The sequence below is a fragment of the Calypte anna genome, chromosome 22, assembly GCF_003957555.1.
Source record: "Calypte anna isolate BGI_N300 chromosome 22, bCalAnn1_v1.p, whole genome shotgun sequence".
Taxonomy (NCBI): Eukaryota; Metazoa; Chordata; class Aves; order Apodiformes; family Trochilidae; genus Calypte; species Calypte anna.
Genome location: NC_044267.1, coordinates 2,004,575 through 2,028,277, shown reverse-complemented (window position 1 = coordinate 2,028,277; position 23,703 = coordinate 2,004,575). Strand labels below are relative to the sequence as shown.

The following is a 23,703-nucleotide window of genomic DNA, read 5'->3' as shown; positions in this document are numbered from 1 at the left end:
CGACATCCCACCCATGGTATCTGCAAACCCCTGGGAGTGTCCCTTTCTACCTCTGTCCCCATCACTGTCTGGTCTTCAGTGCCCCATCCCATCCCTATCACTCTCCCCATCTTCATCTCTGTTCCCATCCAACGTTCGTCTCTGTCCCTATCTCATCACAATCCCTCTCCTCATCCCACATCCATCTCCATCCCTCTCCTCAGTTCATCTCAGTCACTGTCCCTATCCAATATTCATCTCTGTCCTTATCCATCCCTGTCCTCATCCCACCTCCATCTCTGTCCTCATCCCACCTCAATCATTGTCCCTATCCAATCTTAATCTCTGTCCTTATCTCCATCCCTGTCCCCATTCCACCATGTCTGTCCTCATCCCATCTCTATCCCTGTCCCCATCTCCATTCCCATCCCCATCTCCCTTCCCATCCCATCTCAATCCCTGTCCTCATCTCATCTCCATCCCTATCCCTATCCCATCTCTATCCCTGTCCTCATCCCATCTCTATCCCTGTCCCTATCCAATCCTAATCTCTATGTCCATCCTTGTCCCCATCCCACCATCTGTCCTCATCCCACTTCCATCCCTGTCCCCATCCAACTTTCATCTCTGTCCTTATCTCCATCCCTGTCCCCATCCCACCTCAATCCCTGCGCTCATCCCACCTCCATCCCTGTCCCCATCCAACCTCCATCTTTGTCCTTACCTCCATCCCTGTCCCCATCCCACCTCAATCCCTCTCCCTATCCAATCTTAATCTCTATGTCCATCCCTGTCCCTATCCCACCATCTGTCCCCATCCCATCTCCATCCCTGTCCCCATCCCATCTCCATCCCTGTCCCCATCCCATCTCCATCCCTGTCCCCATCCCCATCCCTGACCTGGTGATGAAGGTGCAGTCATGGATCAGGCTCTCCTCCACGATGACTCCCGTCCTCTTGTCCTCCTCCACTGGCTGCCGGTTGTGGTACCACCGGATCTGGGTGCTGTTATCCAGGTAGGTGGCAGTGCACTGGAAGGGCAACCGGTCGCCCTGGAAAACCACCTGGCGCAGCGACGGGATCAGGTGGTGGGTGTGGAGCTCCGGGGCGCCCGCTGCGAGGGGGTGGGAATGGGAAGGAGGAGGAGGAGGAGGAGGGAGGAAGGAAGGGAGGGAGGGGAGGACACATCCGGCGGGGTCAGCCCGCTACCCCCCGCCCATCACCACCACCCCCGCCCCCGCTACCCACCCCTCGCCCATCCCCGCCGCCACCACCCCCACCCCCGGTCACCTCCCAACTCACCGCATCCCAGCTGGGAATCCCGCACCCCGCGCAGGGGAAGCCCCTGGAGGCGCCGGGGATAAGCGCACAGCGTCCGCTCCGAGATCTGCGCCGTGCGGGTGCGGGCCCAGGGCAGCACCCACCGCAGGTTACAGTCACACGTCAGGTACTCGGTGGAGAAGTCCCTAAAAGTCCCCAGTGTCCCAGATCACCGGAGAAAAGGGGTGGGGGGGGGGAAAAGGAGAGAGGGGCAAGGACATCCCTCCCCCCTTCCCCTTCCACTCCCCCTCCCGGTGCTAAAATTCCCGGGATCCAAACTCACACGACTTTCAGGGAGGGAAGCTCGTCGAAAACGCCGGGGGGGAGGCTGGAGAAGATGTTCCCAGACATATTCCTGAGGGACAGGAGAGGAAAGAGGCTTGGAGGGGACCACAAACCTGGAGAGACAGAGAGGTTCCCCCTCCCCTCGTTTTGCCCAGACCCCCCCCTCTCCCCCCATAGTGGCACTCGATGGGGGTGGGCACGGCTGAGCTCAATGAGCCCCCCCCTGCACCTCCTGGAGATGTGACCTGGGGACAAAAGCAGGAGGGAACGGGACAGAGGAACGGGGGGGTCCCTAAGGGCTCCCCAGAGAGCTACTTACAGCCTGAGGAGGTTGGGGAGCCCCTGGAAGACGCTGGCGCTGAGGCAGCCGATGCGGTTGTTGGAGAGGTCCCTGCAAGGCATAGGGGAAGGGGCTCTCAGGTTTGGGGACACTCTGCTGTCCCCTGTGCCACCCCCGGACTGGCCCCACCTGCTCCCCAGGAGGGCTGGACCGACACTTACAGACGCTTCAGCTCCGGGAGACCCAGGAAGGCTCCGGGTTGGACCGTGCTGATCAGATTGTTCTTCAGATCCCTGTGGAGAGGCACACACGGACCTCAGGGGGGGCATCCCGAACCCCCAACCCCGAACCCCCAACCCCCAACCCAAGGGGGGGAGGGAACGGGGGGATCCTGGGCATCGCAGAACCCCCTGCAAGAGCCTCATTTCCATCCCATTTCCCTCTTGTTTTCCCTTCAAAGGGTGCAGGCTCCCCATGGGGTGTGGGGGGGTGGGATTCCCCTCCCTGAGCACCGTTCCCTCCTCCAGGTTTGTTTTTTTTCCCGGAGCAGCTGTATCCTGGGGTTATCTCCAGGATAAGAGCGAGGTTGTAACGGTGCAGGGCTCTGCAGCCCAGAGGAAGCTCGTTTGGGTCATTAGCCTGATTAGAGGCACCTATCTAATCAGGGGGTGTGCCGGCACGGGGCAGCTGCTGGCACGGAGGGGGGGACGAGCTGGTGGCATCAGCCACTCCCTCCCTGGGGACAGGGGAGGTGGCACTGGCTGGGAGAGGGAATGGGATCCAAATGGGAGCGGTGGGGTGGGGGATAGCAGCTGCCAGGGAGCTCATTGCTGGTTCTGCCCAGTGCTCCAACAGCACCGGCACTGACAGCAGTGTGACAACTACACCAACACCTACGGCAACAGCTACACCAACACCAACACAACACCTTCCAACACTGACACCAACACAACACCCACACCAACAACTACATCAACAGATCACCAACACCCACACCAACACACCACCTACACCAAAACAACACCAACACCCACACCAACACCTACACCAACACAACACCAACACCAACAAACCACTTACACCAAGACACCAACACCTACATCAACACACCAGCTATCAACACTGACACCAACACACCACCTACATCAACACAACACACACACCTACACCAACACCCACACCTACACCAACACAAGACCCACCCGTGGCACAGGACCCCTCCACTGCCACGCACCCAGCGAGCAAACCCCGGCCCGGGTCTGATCCATCCCAGACCTCAGCACCCCCCAGCACCATCCCCACAGCATCCCGGTGCCGACAGAGGGACAGACCCCCCCCTGTCCCTGCTGTCACCCGGCCCAGCCCCCTGGCTGCCAGAAGCCCCACGGGGGGGGATGTGGGTTTGGGGGGGGGAGCGGTGTCCCTGGGGGAGGGGGCAGGGGGACATTCCCGAGCAGGGCTGTGCTAATGAGCCATCCCGGCTGCATACCGGCCCCGCTCAGACTAATTAATCTCATTAAGCCACCGCAAATCACCGGAGATGCCAAACCGCATGCCTGGAGGGGCAGTGGTTGACAGGGCCACCACCCCCCCCCCAAAAAAAAACAACAAGGGGTTCCCTCTTCAACGGTGGCACACCAAAGCACCCAGGGTGGGCAGGGGGACGGGGATGGGGACCCCTCACCCCCTGCCACGTCCCCCGTGGGGCACCGACCCCCTGAACACAATTACAGCTCCTGTCCCGAGCAGTCAGGCGTGACACGGGGTGATGGCCCCGGCCCGGCATGGGGGAGAGGTTCCAAACCCCCCTCACCTCCCCCCCCAGTGCTGCCCCCCAGCTCTTCCAGGGCTCTTCCCGGCTGCTCCTGGCCCCTCGGGGATGTTAATCCCTCCGGTTAATGAGAGCTCAGTGCCAGGAGCAGAAGGTGACCCCGTTCCTGGCCCTGCCCTGGGGCTGCAGGGACACAGGGTCCCCAAGGTGAGTGCTGCCTGCTCATGCCTCAGATGGTTCTGGGTGGATTTGGACTGGTTTGGGCTGGAGGGACCTTAAAGCTCAGCCAGTGCCACCCCCTGCCATGGGTAGGGACATCTCCCATCAGCCCAGGGTGCTCCAAGCCCCATCCAAGCTCATCCAGAACACTCCCAGGAATGGGGAAGCTTCTCTGGGCAACCTGGGCCAGGGTTTCACCACCCTTAGAGTGAAGAATTCCCTCCTCCTGTCCAATCCTGATCTCCCTTCTTGAAACTCTTTCCCCTTTTCCTATTGCTCCGTGCCCTGGTAATGCTTCCACGGCTTTAAAATCCCAAAGCAGCCCCAATTCCTCACACCGGGCACTGTGTCCTCATGCCTCCTTCCCACCCCTGGGAATGGGTGAGGGGGTGTCCCAGGGCCACTGTCACACCGGGTGAGTGTCCCACAGTGGGAGCCCACCCATCCCCTCTGGGCACAGGAATGTGGGACCCTGGCAGGGAACAAAACCCCCTCAGTGTTTCATACCTACAGATCAAACCCACACGGGGCCATAAATCTGCCCTGGGCACAGCTCCCTCCATAGAGATGCCTTTCATGGGGAGATAAGAAGGTTGACTTTGTTCGTGGGGGGACAATGTGGCTTTTCATCCCAGCCCCCACGTTGCCTCCCACCCCCAGCACAGCTCCTGGGGTCCCCCCATGGCAAAGCCTCTGCCAGCCCCACCACAGCACCCACGGGTGACATGGGGGAGCAAGCACCCACGAGGTGCAGCCAGCACCCCCTCCCAGCCCCTTCTGGTGCCCACCCCAGCCCCACAGCATCCCACGGGCACTCACAGCTTCTCCAGAGCCCACAACCCAAAAAAGGAGCCGTTTTCCAGCACCGTGATCTTGTTGTTGCTCAGCAGCCTGTGGGAAGAGCAGAGGGAGAGGGGCAGCCCTGTAACTCGACCTGGGTTTGGAGGGGGGAGTGGGGACAACCCCAACACCGGGATGAAGGGACCCGAGTGGCCACACTGGCTCCTGGAACATCGTTCCTCTACCTTTGGGTGCATGGAGCTACATGGGGGGGGGTGATCAAAACCCCTACTGAGGACCCCAAAGGGTTCCTGCTCCCCACCATCCTGACCCACTCCGGTCACAGCATCCCCATCCATCCCGGGAGCCTCCCAGCACCGAGGGTTTTATCCCTGAGGAAACACCAGCTTTGCTGCCAAAGGGGCCCTTGTAGGGTGACAGGAGACGGAGAGGGGGGGGAGCAGCAGCAGCACCCGACCGTTCATCCAGGAGCTCATTAAAGCGCGTCAGGGGCAATTAGCAGAGCCAGACCTCGGCCTGGGGACCCGGGGAGGGGGTGGAGGGGGAGCGGGGGGATGCCCCGGTGCTCTCGAGTGGGCGCCGGTACCGCTCCCACCAGTAAACGTGACCCAAAAGCTTGAGGAGGGGACAGACGCCAGCCAGGGCCGGGAGGGCACTCGGGAGCCCCGGCTTGGGGGGAGGCATTGGGATAAAAAGGGCTCATTGAGGAGCGGGTCTGGGGCTGTTTACACACGGGCTGGAGGGACTGAATGGTGGCTGTGTGCTCCCAATCCCGGCCCGCAGGACTCCCAGCCCAACCGCAGCCGTCGCCAGCCACGCTCGCCTCTCCTGGGCTGGGCTCCCGCATCGGAGCGGGGTTGAGAGGCCAGACCCGGTTCCAGGAGCTGCCAAACCCCCAAAGGGTTTTGGGGAGAGAAAACCTGGGGGGCAGACACACCTCCCCCATATACACCCCCCTGGCCGCATCCTGCGCTAATGAGGACCCGGGCACTGCCCCCGGGGTAGGGGGGGGGGGAACGGAAGCGGCCGGCAGACCCCCGGCTGGCAAATTGCTTCCACACGCCCCTGGTCGGAGCTGCCACAGCCAAGGCCACATCCACCTCCCCTTTTCCTCCCCTCAGAGACCCCGCTTCAGTGTGTCCTGGCTCCTCCCGGAGCTGCAGTCGGTACCGGGGCCGGCCCAGTGGCACCGGGTGGGGGGATCCCGCCCGGACCAGAGGCAGCAGGGATGCTCCTGGAGCAGCATCACTCGGGAACAGCATCGCTCCTGGAGCAGCATCGATTCGGAGCAGCATCGCTCCGAAGCGGCCCCGGATCCGAAGCGCCGCAGCCCCATGGTTTGCAGCCTTTCCCCATCCCGGCATCAGCTATTGCTCAAGGTTCTGCCGGCCCCAGCGGCTCCAGAAGGTTTTAATTCCACCAGCAGCAGAGAGAGGATTTCACAACCCTGCAAAGGCTCTGCAGGCTGTGCACGCAGAGAGGGGGGGTGTGGAGGGGGTCTCAGGGGCTCCCTGCTAACCCTGGGGGGAGCAGAAACCCCTCCCAACTCGGGATGGAGCTGGGATGGACCCTGGTGAAACAGTTCCCTGTGTCAGCAGCAAGTGGAGGAACAGGATGAGTGCAGGAGGCTCAGACCTGCCCTGTCCCCTCCCACACTCAGGCCCGGGGTGGCAGGAGGGTCCCCATATGGCCAGGGACACGTGGAGCTTTGGGGCTGGGGGGACCCGGGCACCCCAGGCCATGCCAGAGCCTACCAGGGCATGGGATTTGCAGAGGGATGCACACACAGACGTGTCACCAACACGGGGGGCTGGTGAGGACACAGCCTCCCCCCCCCCAAGGCTGTGCCCCGGGGCTGGGGACATTGGCTTTGTTCCCGGACCCTTGGGACCATCCGTGCCTCTGCCATAATTCCAGAACTCCCCTCCTTAAAAGGCAACAATCCCACAGCCCAGCTCGGCCTCTCCTATCATCCCCAGCCAGGCGTTTGGGCCACGGGTGTCCTCGTCGTGGCCGAGGGCAAAGCCACCTCCAGGGCTACCAGTCCCTGGGGACAGGGGGCGTGGGAACGGCCGGGACCCAACAGGGCATGGGGAGACCCCCAACTAGGGCACTGCCCACCCCAGCAAGACCCCACTGCTGGGTGCCTGGGCTGCTCAGCCTTCAGGAAAAGATATTATTGACCAAAAGGAGCGGGTTTGGCACAGGAAAATTGACTGGAATGATTTGACTGAAAGTTTTCTTCCGGAGTTTTCCCGATCCTGGCTCTTCTCCTCCCTGTCCCGTAGGAGCCATCCAGCTCGTGCTCCCCCATGGCAACTTGCATCCTCAAACAGAGTTGGGTTTTCTCTGGCTTTATGGAGAGTGTGTTCCAAAAGGTTTTCCGGGGTTTTGTCTTTTTTTCCAGGAAGTTCCCATCAGGCTCCATGGGACTTCCCGACCTCGCATGTCCGTGGGTGGCAGAGCCCTGCGTGGGTCCCTGGCACGATTCCATCCCAGAATAACTGAGAAACCCCAAAATACAATGGAATAAGTGGAGGGGACACGAGTGAGATGCAGAGGGACCCTTTGCCAGCACCCTCAGCAGATGGGATTGGGGTTGGATGTCCCCACAGGGCTGCTCTGACACCTCCAATCCTCGATGCCTGAGCTCTCTTGTGCCACCCCAGCATCCTCCTGTCTGCATCGGTGCCTTCACATCCCCCCCCCAAAAAAAAGGGGACCCTGAGACTCTCCGGCATCCCGGCACGTGGGCGGGCGGGTGGCTCCCATCTCCCGGCGGGGACAATAATCGCCTAATTGAGCGACGGCTGAAAAAGTCTCTCCGGACAATGCAGGGATTAAGGAGCAAAGCGTGGAGTCAAACGGAAGCGTTGGAGGGGGAAATAGGGGGGGATGAGTGACCAGACGGCGGGAGGGAACCCCCCCCCCCCTCGAGGAGCATCCTCCTCTTCTAGGGGGGGGATTCAGCCTCGGAAGGGGTTCAGCATCCTCACTCCGACCCACCGTGGCTCTCAGCTCTTGGGCCCTGCGAGTTTGCAGGGAGGGAGAGAGATAGAAAGTTCTCTTCTTCTCTCTTTTATTTTTTTTTTCATCTCAAAAAGTGGAGCCAAAAGTAAAAAAAAAAAAAAAAAAAAAAAAACAAAGAGGAAAAAAAAAACCACACACACCACACGAAGATTGTTTTTTCAAGCGTGCTGGAATCCACTTGGATAAATAACGGCTCCAGAAACTGGGCTGCTGAAACAATAAACTTCCTCTGGACCCAACCAAAAAAGGACGCGGGGAGACGGTGGCTCCGCAGCCCGGGCACAGGGAAAAGGCAGCGGCGCGGAGGTTAAAAAGGGGGGGGCTGTGCTGGGGGCGGGGAGCCCGCTCTGCTTTGCTCTCCAAGTGCATTAATTCAAAGCATATGCTCGCAGCAGATACGGCTCAGGCTGCGCCCCGAGCAGAGCTTCGTTTTTTTTTTTCCAGAGGGATTCGAGGAAGGGAAAATTGGGGCCCCGGTGCTCGGTGAGAAGTGCCGAGGGCTCCGGCACCCCAAGGGTTCTGGAGGTGGCAGCATCCCAGAGGGGGACCCCGCAGATCCCACCCAAAGGAGCTGGAGGATCCCCCGACGTAGAAGGGACGGTCCCGTCCTGGTTTTGTTTGGGTGTTCGGGGGCTTTTTCCCCTCCCGGGGCGTTGCCTTCAGGCTCACGTCATGCCAGGCTATTTCGGATGGTGAAAATTATTGTTCCAACCCTCAGCTTTTGTTAGCACAGGAAAAATCGGCCCCGGAGAGAGGGTGAAACCTGCCGAGCCAGCACAGGGTGATAGGGCAGGGATGCTCCATCCTACCGGGCAGTACCACGACCCACAACCAACCCTCCCAAAAAAACCCAAAAACCAAACAAAAAAAACCCCAAACAAATTAAAAAAAAACCCAAACAAGTGCCCAATAAAAAATAAAAAGCTGAGAAAGGTTGGGGAAAAGAAACCATCTGCGGGGCCCAGGATAAACTGGCCTCGGAGAAGGGAGTTCAAGTAGAACTGGAAATTGGTCATAAGTCAAAGGCCTCTATTCCCTGCAGACAATCTGTAATTTCGGTGCAATCAAGCTGTGCACATAAATGAGGCCAAGGCTGGGATTCCACATCTGGAAGAGGTTTGGGCTCCCGGCCGTGTGACAGCGGGGCTGGCCGCAGCCGGAGCTGCTATCTGGGTCTCGTTAGGGAGACAGAGCTTTTTCCATTAGACGATTAGCACAGGGGTCAGCCCGAGGGGGGGGAATTAAAGCCTCGTTAAGAGAGGTCTTGCAGAGCCCCGGCACCTCGCAGCCACGCCTGAGGGATGTCCCAGAGGGAGGTGCCAAAGCCCCCTGCCCCCAAACTATAGGGGACACCCTCTTAGGGTTGGCATCACCTTCTCCCTCCCCACCATCTCCCTTCTCAGATCCCACGATGAGCCGAGGCAAGAATTAACCTCTGGTATAAAAGGGAGTGGGTGTTAGAGAGGAGTCATAACCCCTGCTGGGGCTGCAGGGGGATTTTGTACCCCTGCCAGCATCATCCCATCAACTGGACCCCACGAGTCCCCACTTGTGCCTTCACCCATCACCTGGCAGTGTCCCTAAGGCACAAGTTTCTCAGCTAGGACCAAACCCCCTCAGGACACAGCTGAGGATATTTAGGACCACAGCATCCCTGTCCTGCCACCATCCCACAGCTCAAGGGCTTCCAGTGCCCACCACAAGGACAGAGCAGGGCCACCAATTCCCAGCACTCCCAACCACCCCGGGTCCATCCCCCACCAACCACAGCTCTCCTCACATGGAGTTAATTCTCCAGCTCCACATCTGCGGGCACTGCCACGGCTCTGGGTTCCTCCCTCCTGGAGCAGCAAATCCCCCAGCGAGGGGCCGGGGGAAGAGGGAAGGAGCCAGCAGAGAGTTCCCCCTGAGAAACCACCACATCCCCCCAAAACACCACGGCCCAGCCCGGTGCTGGCAGCGGGGCAGCAGTCTCTGAGGCTGTGGGCATCCCTTGTCCCTTGTCCCCAGCTCTGTCTGTCCTCAGGCCGGGATATCAGGGGGGGTTTCTCAGGCACAGGGGGGTAAATAAGCAGCAGCTGCCACGGAGGCAGCTTTGGATTCCTCAGCGTGGGCCTAATAATTATAGATAAATAAAGAAGTAAACCAAGAGTGTGGGAAAAAGCCAAAAAGAGAGCTGGGGTGAGAGACCCGCAGGGCAGCAGAGCTCTGGCCACCCACATGTCCCCAGCCATCACCCTGGCAGCCAAAGCTGTGGCTGGGACAGACTGTGGTAACAGCCCTGCTGGGCATCCCCTGGGGCACAGATGGGACCTGAGCATCCCTAGGGCAGCCGTGGGAGCCCTGCTCAGAGCCAGCTCACCCATGGGGCTCAAACTTTGGCTGTCTCCAGTGGGGTGTCCCCCCAAGGCACGTGCAGCCCTTGCCACGTGCCCGAGCTCTGCTGCCTCCTCCGCTCCCTGCCTGCACCCCAGCAGCTCCAGGAGACGTTCCCGAAAGCCGGAGCCTCTGGTTTTGATTGTTCCATCTGGAAAGGGTTTAGAATAAATCATGTTTACTGCACCAGAGCAGAGCTCAGGGTCACCGCATATTTGTAGGTTTCTGCCTATGCCTGTAGGTTCCGTGTCACGTTTTAGTGGGATCGTGTAATGCCCTAATGCATCTGCACGGTCATCTCAGTCCCTCCGAGGGAGCTTCAAACCCCTCTGTCCCACCAGACAGAACCCACCAGACAGAACCCGCCAGACAGAACCCACTTTCGGCCACTCCACTCAGCATCACAGTGTCACCCGCTCAGGTTGGAGGAAGCCCCCAAGCAGGTCCCTCCTCAGAACCTCCTCCCAAAGAAATGAAGAGCAAAGCCTGCCCAAGGGAGGGTGTGACAAGAGAGCCCCCACCTGTCCCACAGCCTCCTGGTGTCCCCAGGCTGAGGGGGAGATCCAGGATGCCCATCAGGGCTGTGGTTCTAGGATGATTCCCACTTTTCTTATGACATTTTTGGCACTCCAGGCCCTGCTCCTGGCACCCCGTGCAGACAGGCGTGTGGCAGGGCCACTCTCCACCTGGGCGAGGGTGGCATTGGCCATTTCCCCTTCACAGCCACCCCCCTGTCACCACAAATGAAGCCACTTTGCATCACAGCCCCGAGGGATGATGCTTTAGAACCAGCAGCTCAGTGAGCAGCAGCGTGGTCGGGAGGGTTCAAGCACGTGTGAGCAGATGGGATGAGGAGCACCCGGCCCAAACCTTCCACAGCATCCCAGAAAACCCACCCTGAGGAGCAGGAGATGGAAAGCCAAAGCTGGGGGTGGGGCAGGAGGGCACGGACAGCACCGCTCTGGGTGACGGCGACGTTCCGTCCAGCAAGAGAGCTGCTGGCCCTGCCTTCCAAACCAGATTTTAATTCAAACTTCTCTTCGGGAGTTATAAATAACCCCTGCAAGGAGCTGCTGCAGCGAGCAGGCACACCCCAACCAACCCTCCACCGAGGGCAAGGGAGAAGAAGATTTTAGGGAGCTCCAGGGGCAGCTCCGGCCCCTTCGCACAAACCCAAACCCCACTGACTGCTCCTGGTCGCTTCCCAGCAAATATTTCCTGTAAGAGCCGTGGCTTTCAAACAAAAACATCCTCCCCCAGCCCACAGACGGCAAAGGCTGCGGAGGGAAGCGTGGAGCAGGAGGCCGTTTCCTGGATTTCCAGCTCACGTCCACACTTTTAAACCCGCGCCGTGGGGAGAGCGGGAGCTTTCCCGTTATCCCGGAGCCCCAACCCACTCTCTCGGTGCCGTTCGAACCGAGCTACGCCGAACCCAGCCACGCTTTTGTTGTGCCGATTCCCTTACTGAGTGAAAAAATCAGTGGAAAAAAAAAACAAACCCCCAAAACTGTCCGTGCTGGGCTCCCCAAAACCGCGGGGCTCTGCCCCCCAGGTCTCTTGTCCCCATCAGCCCCTGCCCGCCCATGGGAGAGCAGCCCCGGGGAGCGGCTGGGGACCCCCGGGACCTGCCGGTGTGGGGGTCCCTCTGCTGCTCCAGACACCCCCGGGGCCACCGGACCGCTTGGAATGGGCTCAACGTGCGCTCCCACCCCTCTCCGGGGGGCCAGGGGCAGCGGAAGCTCGGGCGCAGCATCCCGGGACTGATGTCTGGAGCGGGGGGCGATACGGGGGGGGGTCTGGGGGCGATGCCGGGGGTCGGGAAGCGATGTCGGGGGTGACGTCGGGCCCCGGGGGTGATGCCGGGGGTGCGGGGAGCCGTGCCCGGTCGCGGTACTCACAGCGTGGCGGTGCCGTCGGGCAGCAGTTGCGGCTCGGGAGGTGCGGGGAGCCCCCCGCCGCTGCAGACCACCCTCCGCCGGGGTGCGGGGGCCCCGCCGGGGCTCTTGGTCCGTTCGGCCCCGCACTTGCAGCCCAAGCTCTGTGCGGGACAGCCCCCCCCGGCAGCACCTTTCCCGCTCAGCGCTGCCACCAGCAGCACCAGGGCCGCCGCTCCCCGCATGGCCCCGGCCCCGGGCCGCGGGCTCCGGGCTCCGGCTCCGCGCCCGCCGCCGCCCCGATCCCCGGGGCGGCTCCGGCGGCGCCTCCTCCCCGCTCGCCGCGCTCCGCCGCCGGCCCTGGCACCTCCCCCGGCCCGCCCCGGCCAGCTCCGCCCCGGCCCCTGCCCCGCTGAGGGCAGCGGCTCTTCCCCCCCTGCGGCTGGGAGAGATGGAGACCCCCAGGACAGGGGATGGAGCTCAGAAGGGTCCTGGAAAGCTGGAGCCTGTGGGGAGGGGGGAGAGATGGAGACCCCCAGGACAAGGGATGGAGCTCAGAAGGGTCCTGGAAAGCTGGAGCCTTTAGGGGGGAGTTCCTCTGGACAAGGCTGGATCCCCTCTGGTCCCACAGGACCAGAACCTCCCCCCCCCGCCCCCCCCGAGCATCCTCTCGCAGAGGGAGAAGCTCCATCCCGGGCACCATCAAGGGGCTGGAGCCCCTCAGGGTCCCTCCGGGCCGCGGGTGGCTGTGGGAGCCCAGCGGTGACAAGCTCAGGGCTCTGCGTCCAGGAGGATGGCACAGACACGACCCTGCCCCCGGGGGCTCTGACGGAGGAACCCCCTCCCCAAACTCCCACTCTGCACATCCTGACCGCGCTGCTCCAGCCCCTCCCGGCCCCCGCTCTCCCCCTTCTCTCCTTCCCTGTTTGCTTCCCTGGTTTGCTCTCTAAGTTCAATATTTGCCTTCCCGTTGCCCCCCTCCCACATCCCCGCTGCCTCTCCTGCTGCCCCCAGCCCTCTCTGCCCTCCCACCCCCCCCGTGGGGTTTGAGGCCACGGCTCAATGCAGCTTCAAATCAAAAAGGATCAAAAGAAGGCAATGAAGTGGCCGGGACCCCACGCCAAGGAGCAGAGTTAGAGGGTCATGGAAGGACGGGAAGAGAGGCTCCAGGAATGCTGTTTCTCTCCAGGACCCAGAGTTCCTGGAGTGGGATAAGAAACTTGCTCCTTTCTCCAAATAAATAGGATCTGGCTGTGGGGGTGGGCATGGGGAAGGGGGAATCCTCAACAAGTTGGTCCCACACAGGCTTTGGGGTGGGAGGACAAGCAGCTTGGTTCCTGGTTCCTCTGTGTTTTCATGGTCTCAAGTTGTGCCAGGGGAGGTTTAGGTTGGAGATGAGAAAGAATTTCTTTCTGGAGAGGGTGATCGGGCATTGGAATGGGCTGCCCAGGGAAGGAGTGGATTCTCCGTGTCTGGAGATCTTTCCAAAGAGCCTGGATGTGGCACTGAGTGCCATGGGCTGGGAACCACGGGGGGAGTGGATCAAGGGTTGGACTTGATGAGCTCTGAGCTCCCTTCCAACCCAGCCCATTCTAGGATTCTATGATTCCTGGAATATTTCCCTGGATATGTTGGATTTGCTTCCCCCAGGGTTGCCACTGCCTCCAAGCAGGAAAGCTGCATTTCACAAACTTTTTTTTTTTTTTTTTTTTTTTTTAATTTTCCTTTGGATATCTCCTTCTTTTCACCTTTCTTCCGGGGCAAAGCCTCGTTTGCATCCTTTGATACTCATCTTCTGGATGGCTGAGTTCCACAGAGGGTATGGATAGGGAAGGATGTTGGTTGGAATCCAGAGATTGCTTGGGGGATGCTGCCTTTCCACAGCTGCCTCCTTGAATCAGTGCTCAGAGAGCTCTGGGGAATTGTTCTCAGAGATAGAGAACAAAAAAACACTTGGAAAATCATAGAATCATGGAATTCTCTGTGTGGATTCTCCGTGTCTGGAGATCTTTCCAAAGAGCCTGGATGTGGCACTGAGTGCCATGGGCTGGGAACTGCAGCAGGAGTGGATCAAGGGTTGGACTTGATGAGCTCTGAGGTCCCTTCCAACCCAGCCCATTCTAGGATTCTGCTCATCCTGCAGCTCCCCCAGTTACCAGTTAACCTGCATCTTTAGCCACTTAACCAGTTGGTTACCTCTTTCTCCAGCTCTCCCCTGCCAGGCAGTGACAAGGACCATGGCCCCAAGAGCTCATCCACTCCCCACCCTGGGGGTCAGAGCCCTGCAGACTGTCATCATCTTGTCATTAAAAACCTGACAATCAACAGCACTCACACCTCCCCCTCTTTTTTTCATTTTTTATTTATTTATATTTTTTCCACTGAGGAAAATTTCCACAGCAGGAATTCCCCTCCTGTGCTCAGGCCTGATCCCAAATCCTGAAGCTGGATGAGCAACAGGAAACCACTCGTGTCCAGTACCTGCTCTGAGGTCCTGTGAGCACCCAGCATCACACCCCTGCCCACAAGACACAAGATTTCAGGGAAAAGGGACCCTGGGGAACCTCAGATTTAAGGCCAGAGCTTCCCAGGTGTGGACAGGACCAGGACCAGGCTGTGCTGGCAGCATCCAAGGACTTCCAGAGCTCTGGAGCTGTCTCCAGGACACATTGAAGAGCTCAAGCCACTCTACGTGGTCTCCAGAATTTTATTCTCCTATAAAATGACCTCCAAGAACAGGCAAAACCTTGTCCAAAGTCATAACAAATGGGAAATACCCAGTCCCAGCCCTACTCTGAGGAGCTCCAGCAACACTTCCCACACTCTCCTGAAATCCTTTCAACTCCTTCCAAGCCCCTCTCTCCCTCTTTTCCCAGGAATGACCCCTCCTGATGCCTCCTGCCAGGGAGACAACAAGGAAACCTGTTTGAAACTCCATCCCCCTCCTCTCCCTGACCCTGCCAGATGCCAGATCCCCATTCCCCTTTTTCCCCCCCCCAAGGTAAAAAAAAAAAAAAAAAAAAAACAAAACCCAAAACTCCACAGGCAGAGGGAAAGGCAACAATCCCAGGACTCTCCAAATTCCTTTCACTGGGATCCAATAAAAACCTTGGCAGTCGCCTGCCTTCCTGCCGGAAACCTGAGAGCCCAGAAATAAACACACTTCCCACTTGGAAAAGTTGCAGCCTTTGGGATCAGCTGCTCCAGGGCCACCCCCAGGCTCTCACCTGCCCACAGCATCCCACGGAACCGACCCAAATCTTTGGGTTTTCTCCTGGAAAATGAGCACCCCCTGCCACACGGCTGGGAGAAGGGGGAGAGGGGTCCCTCTGGATCTCCCTCAGGTCTCCAGGATGCCTCCCTGGGAGCCACAACTCCCTGCCCAGCACCTTCAGTATTTTTTTTTCAATATTTTTTCACAGCCCCCATCTCCAAGGGACAGTGTGGACACGAGTGTCACCTTAAAGGAGTGTTGGGAAAGCCCAGGCTGGGGCTGTGCTCTGGGAGGGGACAGTGGGAAGGGAAGGAGGAAAAGAGGAGGAAGGGAAGGAGGGAAGGGAAGAAGGAGGGAAGGGAAGAAGGAGGGAAGGGAAGAAGGAGGGAAGGGAAGAAGGAGGGAAGGGAAGAAGGAGGGAGGGAAGAAGGAGGGAAGGGAAGAAGGAGGGAAGGGAAGAAGGAGGGAAGGGAAGAAGGGGGGAAGGGAAGAAGGGGAAGGAAAGGAAGGAGGGAAGGAGGGAAGGAAAGGAAGGAGGGAAGGAAGGAGGGAAGGAAGGAGGGAAGGAAGGAGGGAAGGAAGGAGGGAAGGAAGGAGGGAAGGAAGGAGGGAAGGAAGGAGGGAAGGAAGGAGGGAAGGAAGGAGGGAAGGAAGGAGGGAAGGAAGGAGGGAAGGAAGGAGGGAAGGAAGGAGGGAAGGAAGGAGGGAAGGAAGGAGGGAAGGAAGGAGGGAAGGAAGGAGGGAAGGAAGGAGGGAAGGAAGGAGGGAAGGAAGGAGGGAAGGAAGGAGGGAAGGAAGGAGGGAAGGAAGGAGGGAAGGAAGGAGGGAAGGAAGGAGGAAAGGAAGGAGGAAAGGAAGGAGGAAAGGAAGGAGGAAAGGAAGGAGGAAAGGAAGGAGGAAAGGAAGGAGGAAAGGAAAGGAAGAAAGGAAAGGAGGAAAGGAAAGGAGGAAAGGAAAGGAGGAGGAAAGGAGGGAGGAGTCGTCTCTCTGGCCACAAAACAAAGCTGTGTCTGCTGGACTCCTTCTTGCAGACCAGCCCTGGCAGTGACACCACCCGGAGAAGCCATCAGGGAGAGCTCTGCAGCTTCCACCCCCCCCAGTGCTTTCCTGGATGTAAATAAAAGTTGTGGAGCCCCGGGGGGGGGAGATTCTTGGGCGGGGGGGAGGTTCCTGGGCGAGCAGGGGGGGTTCATTAAGAGGCCAAGGGAGCCTTTCATCTCCCAATCCTTGGCTCCACTCCAGTGTCCAACAGTTCCCATCTGCCTGGTGACCTCTGGGGAAGGACTGGGTGGTCCCTACACCCCCCCACCCAGGTGTCCCCCATCACCAACACCCCAGCTCCAGCTCCACGCCTCCCACCTCGGCTTCCAGGAGGAGGAACAGAAGGTGTTGGCGACCACTTGTGCCCAAGCTGCTCCCTGCAGTGACACAGACAGGGCTGGGAGGGAGCCCCGGAGCCACAGGCAGCCCCACAGCTCCCTCCAGAGCTCGGATCCCCACGCAGCTCTGCCCTGAAAGGTTTTAGGATGCCCGAGGATGGAGGCTGTGGGAGCCAGGAGAAGTTTTCTCTGCCTTGCAGACACCCAGCTCCCAGTTTACACCAGTGACTTGCTGGATCAGGCTTGGCCAGCACCCAGTTTCAAGTCAGGAAATGAACACAAAGCTCCCAAGAGAGGAAAAACAAAAGGGGATGGGAAGCACAGGACAATTCCCAAGGTAAAAACCCAGCCCTGGCTCTGGGCTCCTCCTCTGGGGCAGCAGAGCAGGGGTTTGGTCTGAACAATAAATCCAGGTGTGTGGAATTTGCAAGCTGCTGAAATTCTGGGAAGAGAGAGGTGGAAAAGGACGGGATTTACTTCAGCTGTTAGGTGGGAAATGGATCTGGAGGAGGCTCCTTGATTCCTGTCCTCTTCTGATGGACCAAGGGAGCAGTGCCACCCAGAGGGCTTCTCCAGGAAGAATTCCCACCCTCTGACATCTTGCCCAACTCTGCAGCTTTTTTTTTTTCCCTCTTTCTCCAAAAAAAAGCCTTCACTTGACTCACCAGCTCAGCTTCAGCTCTTTCACCCCACCCTCCAAGCAAGTCCCACTCCAGAGCAGCTCCAGCTTGGGGTCAGCTCTTCAACCACAACTCAGGGCATTTATTCACCAGGCTGGGAGATAAAAAGAAAATCTTTAATAGCTGTACAGCTGGCACAGATGGCATTCAAACCCACCACTTTTTTTTTAATTAAGAGACCACGAGACACAGAGCAGTGCTGAGGAGGGCTGCATGCTGCTTCCACACCAGGCAGGGACAACAGGGTGATGCCAGAGGTGACACTTCTTGCATTTACATTCAGCATTTTGAAGTCAGAGTAAAACCAAGAGCTGGATTTGACCACACACACAGAGACAGAGAGAGAGAAAAAAGCCTGGGCAGGAGGTTTCTGCTGGCAGCCAATGTGTTCTCCTCTTACCAGGTGACAAAAACCCAACAGGTTGACAAAAGGGATTTGGGTGTAGCTACCACTGGCCAAAGAGCAGGTGACAGGAGGCAGGAGGTTTGTTGGACACCTGGAGGAACAGTCAGTGCAGTGAAGGAGTTTCTCTTCCAGGAGAGGGCAGAGCAGTGTTTAAGACATGAAGACACAGCCCAGAAGCTCTGCCAGGGAAAAGAGGGAACCCAGGACACAGAGGAGGAAAAATACTTTACTTTTTGAAGGGTTTTTGGGTTTGGGTTTGAAGGGTTTTGGAGGTTTTGAAGGGTTTTTTTTTTTCACTCAGAGCCTCCAGCAAACCCCACTGGTGTCCTGTGGGACAAGCCAGCAACAACAACCTCCTCCTGATGGAGGTGGGAGAGTGGAGGCAGCCACCAGTGGGGCAAGAACCTCACAGAAAATCCCCCCCAAAAAAAGAATTTATGGCATTAAGAACTCCTGGGCAAGATGAACACAACTCCCAAGACTTCACAAGAGGGGAAGGGAAGGTTGAAAGCATCCCAGAGACACAGAACCAAGGGGAGAAGTTAGAAATTGTCAGCCTGAAAAGAACAAAGAGGAACTTGAGCTAAAAAAGACACTCCCACACTTGCCAACTGCATCCAAAAAACTTCCCCAGGAATTCCTGCTCCTCATCCCTCCTCCTCTGCTCCTCCCTCATCCTCTCAGGACATGGACACAGTTTCTTGGGGTCCCAGTTCCTAGGTCAGAACCCTCAGCAGGGACCATGTGCAAAGCTTTTAATTTAGGGGGGACATTTCTAGGTCTCTGGCAGGATTATAATCATTTGTGTAATGAAGATTTGAGCCCTCAGAAACCAAAAAAAAACCCCACTCACACTGCTGCAGTGACTCCTTCCTGACAAATGCTCAACCCCCTGACCCAAAAGTCCCTGAAGGAGCCAAGATTTTTTCTTTTTTTGAGCAAAAGTTTTCCTATCATTTGCTGGCTATAAGATTTTCCAGTGTCTAAGGGAATCCCAAGGAATCAGGAGGCATTTCTGGCCTCTCTTCTGTCACCAGGAATTCCCTCTCCCTGGCATCAGGAAGGGCAGAATGCACAGTGAGGTCTCCCCATCATTTTGTCCTCTGCAGAGACCCCTTTTTTTTGTTTTTAATTTTATTTTTTCCCCCCCTATTTAATGACCCTGAGCTGCCATGGTCTCTGTTTTGTCTTTTGCTTCAGCAGGGGCCTTGCCACCAACTGCTTTGTTGGAATAATCTCTCTCTCCAAAAATAGTGCTTCCAATCCTGACGTTGGTGGATCCAACCTCTACCTGGGAAGAGAGAGAAAGGAGAATCCAGCCTCAAGCATGGAACAGCAGGAAGCTTCCCCAGCTACTCCCAGGGTCTGTTTTCCTCCCCAGAATTTCAGGAGAGGGCTAAGAGCCCCATTTGGGTGATTTTGGGGTTGATTTCCCAGAGAAGAAGTGGCAGACTTACTGCATGCTGGAAGTCTGTGGACATTCCCATGCTCAGCTCCACCTTTTCCAGGGGGAGATTCAGCTTTTCACACACCTCCTGCCTCAGGGAGAGCAGCAGCTGGAAGAGAAAGGGGGGGAAAGAAAGGAAGGAAAGGAAGGAAAGGAAGGAAAGGAAGGAAAGGAAGGAAAGGAAGGAAAGGAAGGAAAGGAAGGAAAGGAAGGAAAGGAAGGAAAGGAAGGAAAGGAAGGAAAGGAAGGAAAGGAAGGAAAGGAAGGAAAGGAAGGAAAGGAAGGAAAGGAAGGAAAGGAAGGAAAGGAAGGAAAGGAAGGAAAGGAAGGAAGGAAGGAAAGGAAGGAAAGGAAGGAAAGGAAGGAAAGGAAGGAAAGGAAGGAAGGAAGGAAGGAAGGAAGGAAGGAAGGAAGGAAGGAAGGAAGGAAGGAAGGAAGGAAGAAAGGAAGAAAGGAAGAAAGGAAGAAAGGAAGAAAGGAAGAAAGAAAGAAGGAGGGGGAAAGAAGAAAGAAGGGGGGGAAAGAAAGAAGGGGGAAAGAAAAGAAGGGGGGGAAAGAAAGAAGGGGGGGGAAAGAAAGAAGGGGGGGGAAAGAAAGAAGGGGGGGGAAAGAAAGAAGGGGGGGGAAAGAAAGAAGGGGGGGGAAAGAAAGAAGGGGGGAAGAAAGGGGGGGGGAAGAAAGGGGGGGAAAAACAGAGGAGGAAAAACAGAGGAGGAAAAAAGAGAGGAAAAAAGCAGCCATTCCAGCTCAACTTCAGGATGTCCCAGATCCCATTTTTTGCCTTTCTTTGCTGTTTCCTTCACTCAGAACCTCCCCTTCCCCACACCTCCCACTGCTGCTTGCCCTGCAGCACCTCCCAGCAGCACAGGTTGTGTGGCTGACAACAGTCCCACTGACAAGATGACACCTCCAGCTGTCACCCCAGTGCTCCAGAGCCCTCTGGGCCCTCAGTCCCTGTGGCCACTGCCACTTCAGAGCTCTGAGCAAGCTCCTTCTGCTCCCAACCAAGAGATCCACAGCCAAAACTTGGGCTGGGACAGGCAGCCAGGTGTAGTGGGTCAGTCAACTCTTGGGTATTTTTTTTTTTCCTTACCTGGAAATCAGGATTTGGGCCCTTACTGAGGTCGTGCCCAATGCTGCCAATTGTCATCAGCCCCACAAACTCCAGGCTGGGACACTTGGTGATGACATGTTCCACAGCAGCTGTGGTGTCTCCAGGAGCAAGGCCATGTTTACCTGGCAAGGGATAAGGAAATCTGTGGCCAGTTCTGCCAGGAACCTCCCCACAACCAGCTGGAAGCTGAGAGAGGAGCAAACTTCACCTGAGCTGAAGAGAAATCCTCCAGCAAGCCACTCGTGGCACTCAGGTTTGCTCTGGGCACCAAAAAGCCCCCCAAAAAAACCACTTACTGTCTTCTCCACTCGTGTTCACTTGCACCATGACCTTCAGCCTCTGGGAGGAGCCTTTTTTCTGCCAGGAGCTGTTGACTCTGTCAGCCAGTTTCACAGAATCCACTGTTTCCAACATGAAAAGGTTGGGGACAGCTGGGGAGGAGACAGAGGCTGAGGACAAAGCTGCTGGCACACAGATCTTTGCACCCACAGCTCAAGCTCCTGCCCAGAAAGAGGCAGGGGTGAGCTAAGCTTCAGAAAAAACAACCCCAAAAACCCAAAGTTGCTACTCCTGGAACATTGGAAGATTTTAGGGTCAGCAGGTGGAAGATTAAACAGAGTTTACCAATCAACTTGTTGACATTGTTTTTCTGCAGATGGCCAATAAAATGCCACTTAATCTCAGGGCAAGAGGAGAGAATCTGAAAGCAGAGAGGAAGAGTTAGGTTTGAACTCCTTAATTTCCCTTCCCCAAGCAGCACTTCAGTCTTTCTTTGCCCACAAACAAAATACCAGACAGTTTAAACGACTTCTTTTGTTTGCAGTGCTTGTGGTGTGGACTCAGATTGCTCCAGGCTGGAGAAGAGCAGGAGGAGCATTCCAAGGGGAAGGCAAACTCAACAACCATAAAATGAGGGTTTTTCCCCAAACTGGGACCATTTTTTTAATTTTCTTTTTTTGCATCTGCCTCTCCAGCAGCAGAAAAGACAAAAGGCAAAAGCACTGCTCTGAAAAATGGGTTGTGACTAAAGCACAGAAACCTCTGGAGCCAGGAAGAAATAAGAAGCAGAGAAGCAAGAAAATTAAAAGCAAAGGAGAAGCAAAGAAATGAGCAGAGGAAAAGCAAAGAAATAAAAGCAAAGGGGAAGCAAAGGGGAAGCAGAGGGGAAGCAGAGGGGAAGCAGAGGGGAAGCAGAGGGGAAGCAGAGGGGAAGCAGAGGGGAAGCAGAGGGGAAGCAGAGGGGAAGCAGAGGGGAAGCAGAGGGGAAGCAGAGGGGAAGCAGAGGGGAAGCAGAGGGGAAGCAGAGGAAAAGCAGAGGAGGAAGCAGAGGAAAAGCAGAGGAAAAGCAGAGGAAAAGCAGAGGAAAAGCAGAGGAAAAGCAGAGGGGAAGCAGAGGGGAAGCAGAGGAAAAGCAGAGGGGAAGCAGAGGGGAAGCAGAGGGGAAGCAGAGGGGAAGCAGAGGGGAAGCAGAGGGGAAGCAGAGGGGAAGCAGAGGGGAAGCAGAGGGGAAGCAGAGGGGAAGCAGAGGGGAAGCAGAGGGGAAGCAGAGGGGAAGCAGAGGGGAAGCAGAGGGGAAGCAGAGGGGAAGCAGAGGGGAAGCAGAGGGGAAGCAGAGGGGAAGCAGAGGGGAAGCAAAGGAGCAAAAAAATTAAAAGCAAAGGAGAAACAAAGAAATAAGCAGAGAAGAAGCAAAGAAATAAGAAGCAGAGGTAAAACAAAGAAATAAAAAGAAAAGAAGCAAAGAAATAAGCACAGAAAGCAACAAAAAAAAATAAGCAAAGAAATAAGCAGAGGAAAAGCAAAGAAATAAGGAGGAGGAGCAGGGCAGAGGCCAAGAGCTAAGAACAAACCCCACCTTTACCTGAAGAGGCAAGGTTTGAGAGGCCAATTCCCTCCTCCAAACCACAACTTTTCCTCCAACCCCCTGAGGCCTCACAGCTACCCCAGGACAAACACCTCAGGAGCTGTTTACTTACTCTGGAGTCTGATGCCTTTTCCAGCAGCTCTTGAACCTGGGAGAAACCAAGACAAACCTCTCATCCAAACCACTCAGGTGGCTCTGGGGGCTGATCCCATGGGGCTGATCCTCTCTTGGGACCAGAGGATGCCCCCCAAACCCTGGGAAAAGATGGGGGGAGGAGGGGGGGGACTCATCCAACTCACATAATTCTCCCCAAAGCTGCGTTGCCCGTGGCTGTAAGCATCCAGCACCATCTCTGCTGGCTTGGTCTTGCTGACTGCCACCAACCGTGGCTGCACTGCTGGCAGCCCCTGCAGAGACCCCCAGGGTGAGAGGGGGGGGGGATGTGGGGGGGCCAAACTTTACCTCCCCCCAAGCCCAAAACCTCGGGGAGCCACTAGGGGAGGGGACATGGGGTCCTCCACAATGGGGTGACAGAGTCCTGGGGGGGATGGTGGTGATAGGGGGGGGACACAGGGTCTTGAGGTGATGGGGGGGACGACGACAAGGCCCTGGGATGATGGGGGGGGGACACGACATAGGGCCTTGAGGTGATGGGGGGGTGGGGGACAGGGCCTGGAGGGGTCGGGGGGGACACAGGGCATTGAAGTGATGGGGACACACACACACAGGGCCCGGGGTGGGGGGTGGAGGGCGAACACAGAGACCTGAGGTGATGATGAGGGGGACAGAGGGCCTTGAGGTGACAGGACGACACACAGGGCCCTGAGGTGATGGAGGGGGACACAGGGCCTTGAGGTGATAGGGGAAAGATGGGACACAGAGCCCTGAGGTGATGGGGGGTGGGGAGAACACAGGGTCTTGAGATTATGGGGGGGACACAACACACACAGGACGCGGGGATACACACATACAGACCCTTGAGGTGATGGGGGGGGGGGACAGGACGGAACACAGGGCCCTGAGGTGATGGGGGGGGACACAGGGCCCTGGGGGGATGGGACACATACAGAGAGGGCCCTGAGATGACTGGGGGGGGGGGGACAGGACGGGACACAGAGCCCTAAGGTGATGGGGGCCACACACACACACACAGACCCCTGAGGTGACTGGGGGGGGGGGGACAGGACGGGACACAGGGCCCTGAGGTGATGGAGGAGGGACACAGGGCCTTGAGGTGATGGGGGGGGGACACAGGGCCCTGAGGTGATGAGGGGGGGGGGGGCACAGGGCCCTGAGTCGATGGCGCCGTTTCCACGGTGCCAAAGGACTTGTCGGTCAAACCCCAGCGGGGTGAAGCTTCCCCCGGTTCTCTCCCTCCCCCCGCTGCCCCTCACCGGAGGTCTCCGCGCTGCCGCTTGCTGCAGTTGCTCGGTGACAGCGCGGAGCGCAGGGCCCAGCCCGTCCCCGGCGGCCATGCCCGCTCTCCACATCCCTCCTTCCCCCGGCTACTTCCGCCACACACCACGCCCCCTCCGCGCGGCTCAGCCAATGGGATAGCTCCCTCAGGGCACCGCTGACCAATAGGAAGAGAGGGGCGGGGACAAAGAAAGGGCGGGATGAGGAGGGGAAGGAGGAGGCGGCGCCGCCATCTTGGGAAGGTCGGG

At 57.7% G+C, this 23,703-nt stretch overlaps 2 protein-coding genes across 2 annotated transcripts in view; both read right to left on the bottom strand.

Moving 5' to 3' along the window:
• Window positions 1-12,184, bottom strand: part of ADGRA2 (adhesion G protein-coupled receptor A2) — a 13,722-nt gene extending 1,538 nt beyond the window's left edge. Inside the window, exons 1-7 of the mRNA XM_030463929.1 lie at window positions 11,960-12,184; window positions 4,674-4,745; window positions 2,086-2,157; window positions 1,904-1,975; window positions 1,583-1,654; window positions 1,282-1,445; window positions 880-1,093 (exon numbers count right to left, since the gene is read on the bottom strand). Of these exons, the coding sequence (XP_030319789.1) occupies window positions 880-1,093; window positions 1,282-1,445; window positions 1,583-1,654; window positions 1,904-1,975; window positions 2,086-2,157; window positions 4,674-4,745; window positions 11,960-12,180 (887 nt within the window). The 5' untranslated portion in view covers window positions 12,181-12,184. The remainder of the gene's footprint in view (window positions 1-879; window positions 1,094-1,281; window positions 1,446-1,582; window positions 1,655-1,903; window positions 1,976-2,085; window positions 2,158-4,673; window positions 4,746-11,959) is intronic.
• A 5,184-nt stretch (window positions 12,185-17,368) lies between these two features.
• PLPBP (pyridoxal phosphate binding protein) lies at window positions 17,369-23,548 on the bottom strand. Its single transcript, XM_008491391.2, has 8 exons — window positions 23,434-23,548; window positions 22,339-22,446; window positions 22,152-22,187; window positions 20,800-20,875; window positions 20,472-20,606; window positions 20,155-20,297; window positions 19,072-19,170; window positions 17,369-18,905 (listed from the first exon to the last, which is right to left on the bottom strand). Exons 1-8 carry the CDS (start codon window positions 23,527-23,529, stop codon window positions 18,768-18,770), a joined length of 831 nt encoding a protein of 276 aa, XP_008489613.1. The 5' UTR covers window positions 23,530-23,548; the 3' UTR covers window positions 17,369-18,767.
• Window positions 23,549-23,703: the final 155 nt, after the last annotated feature.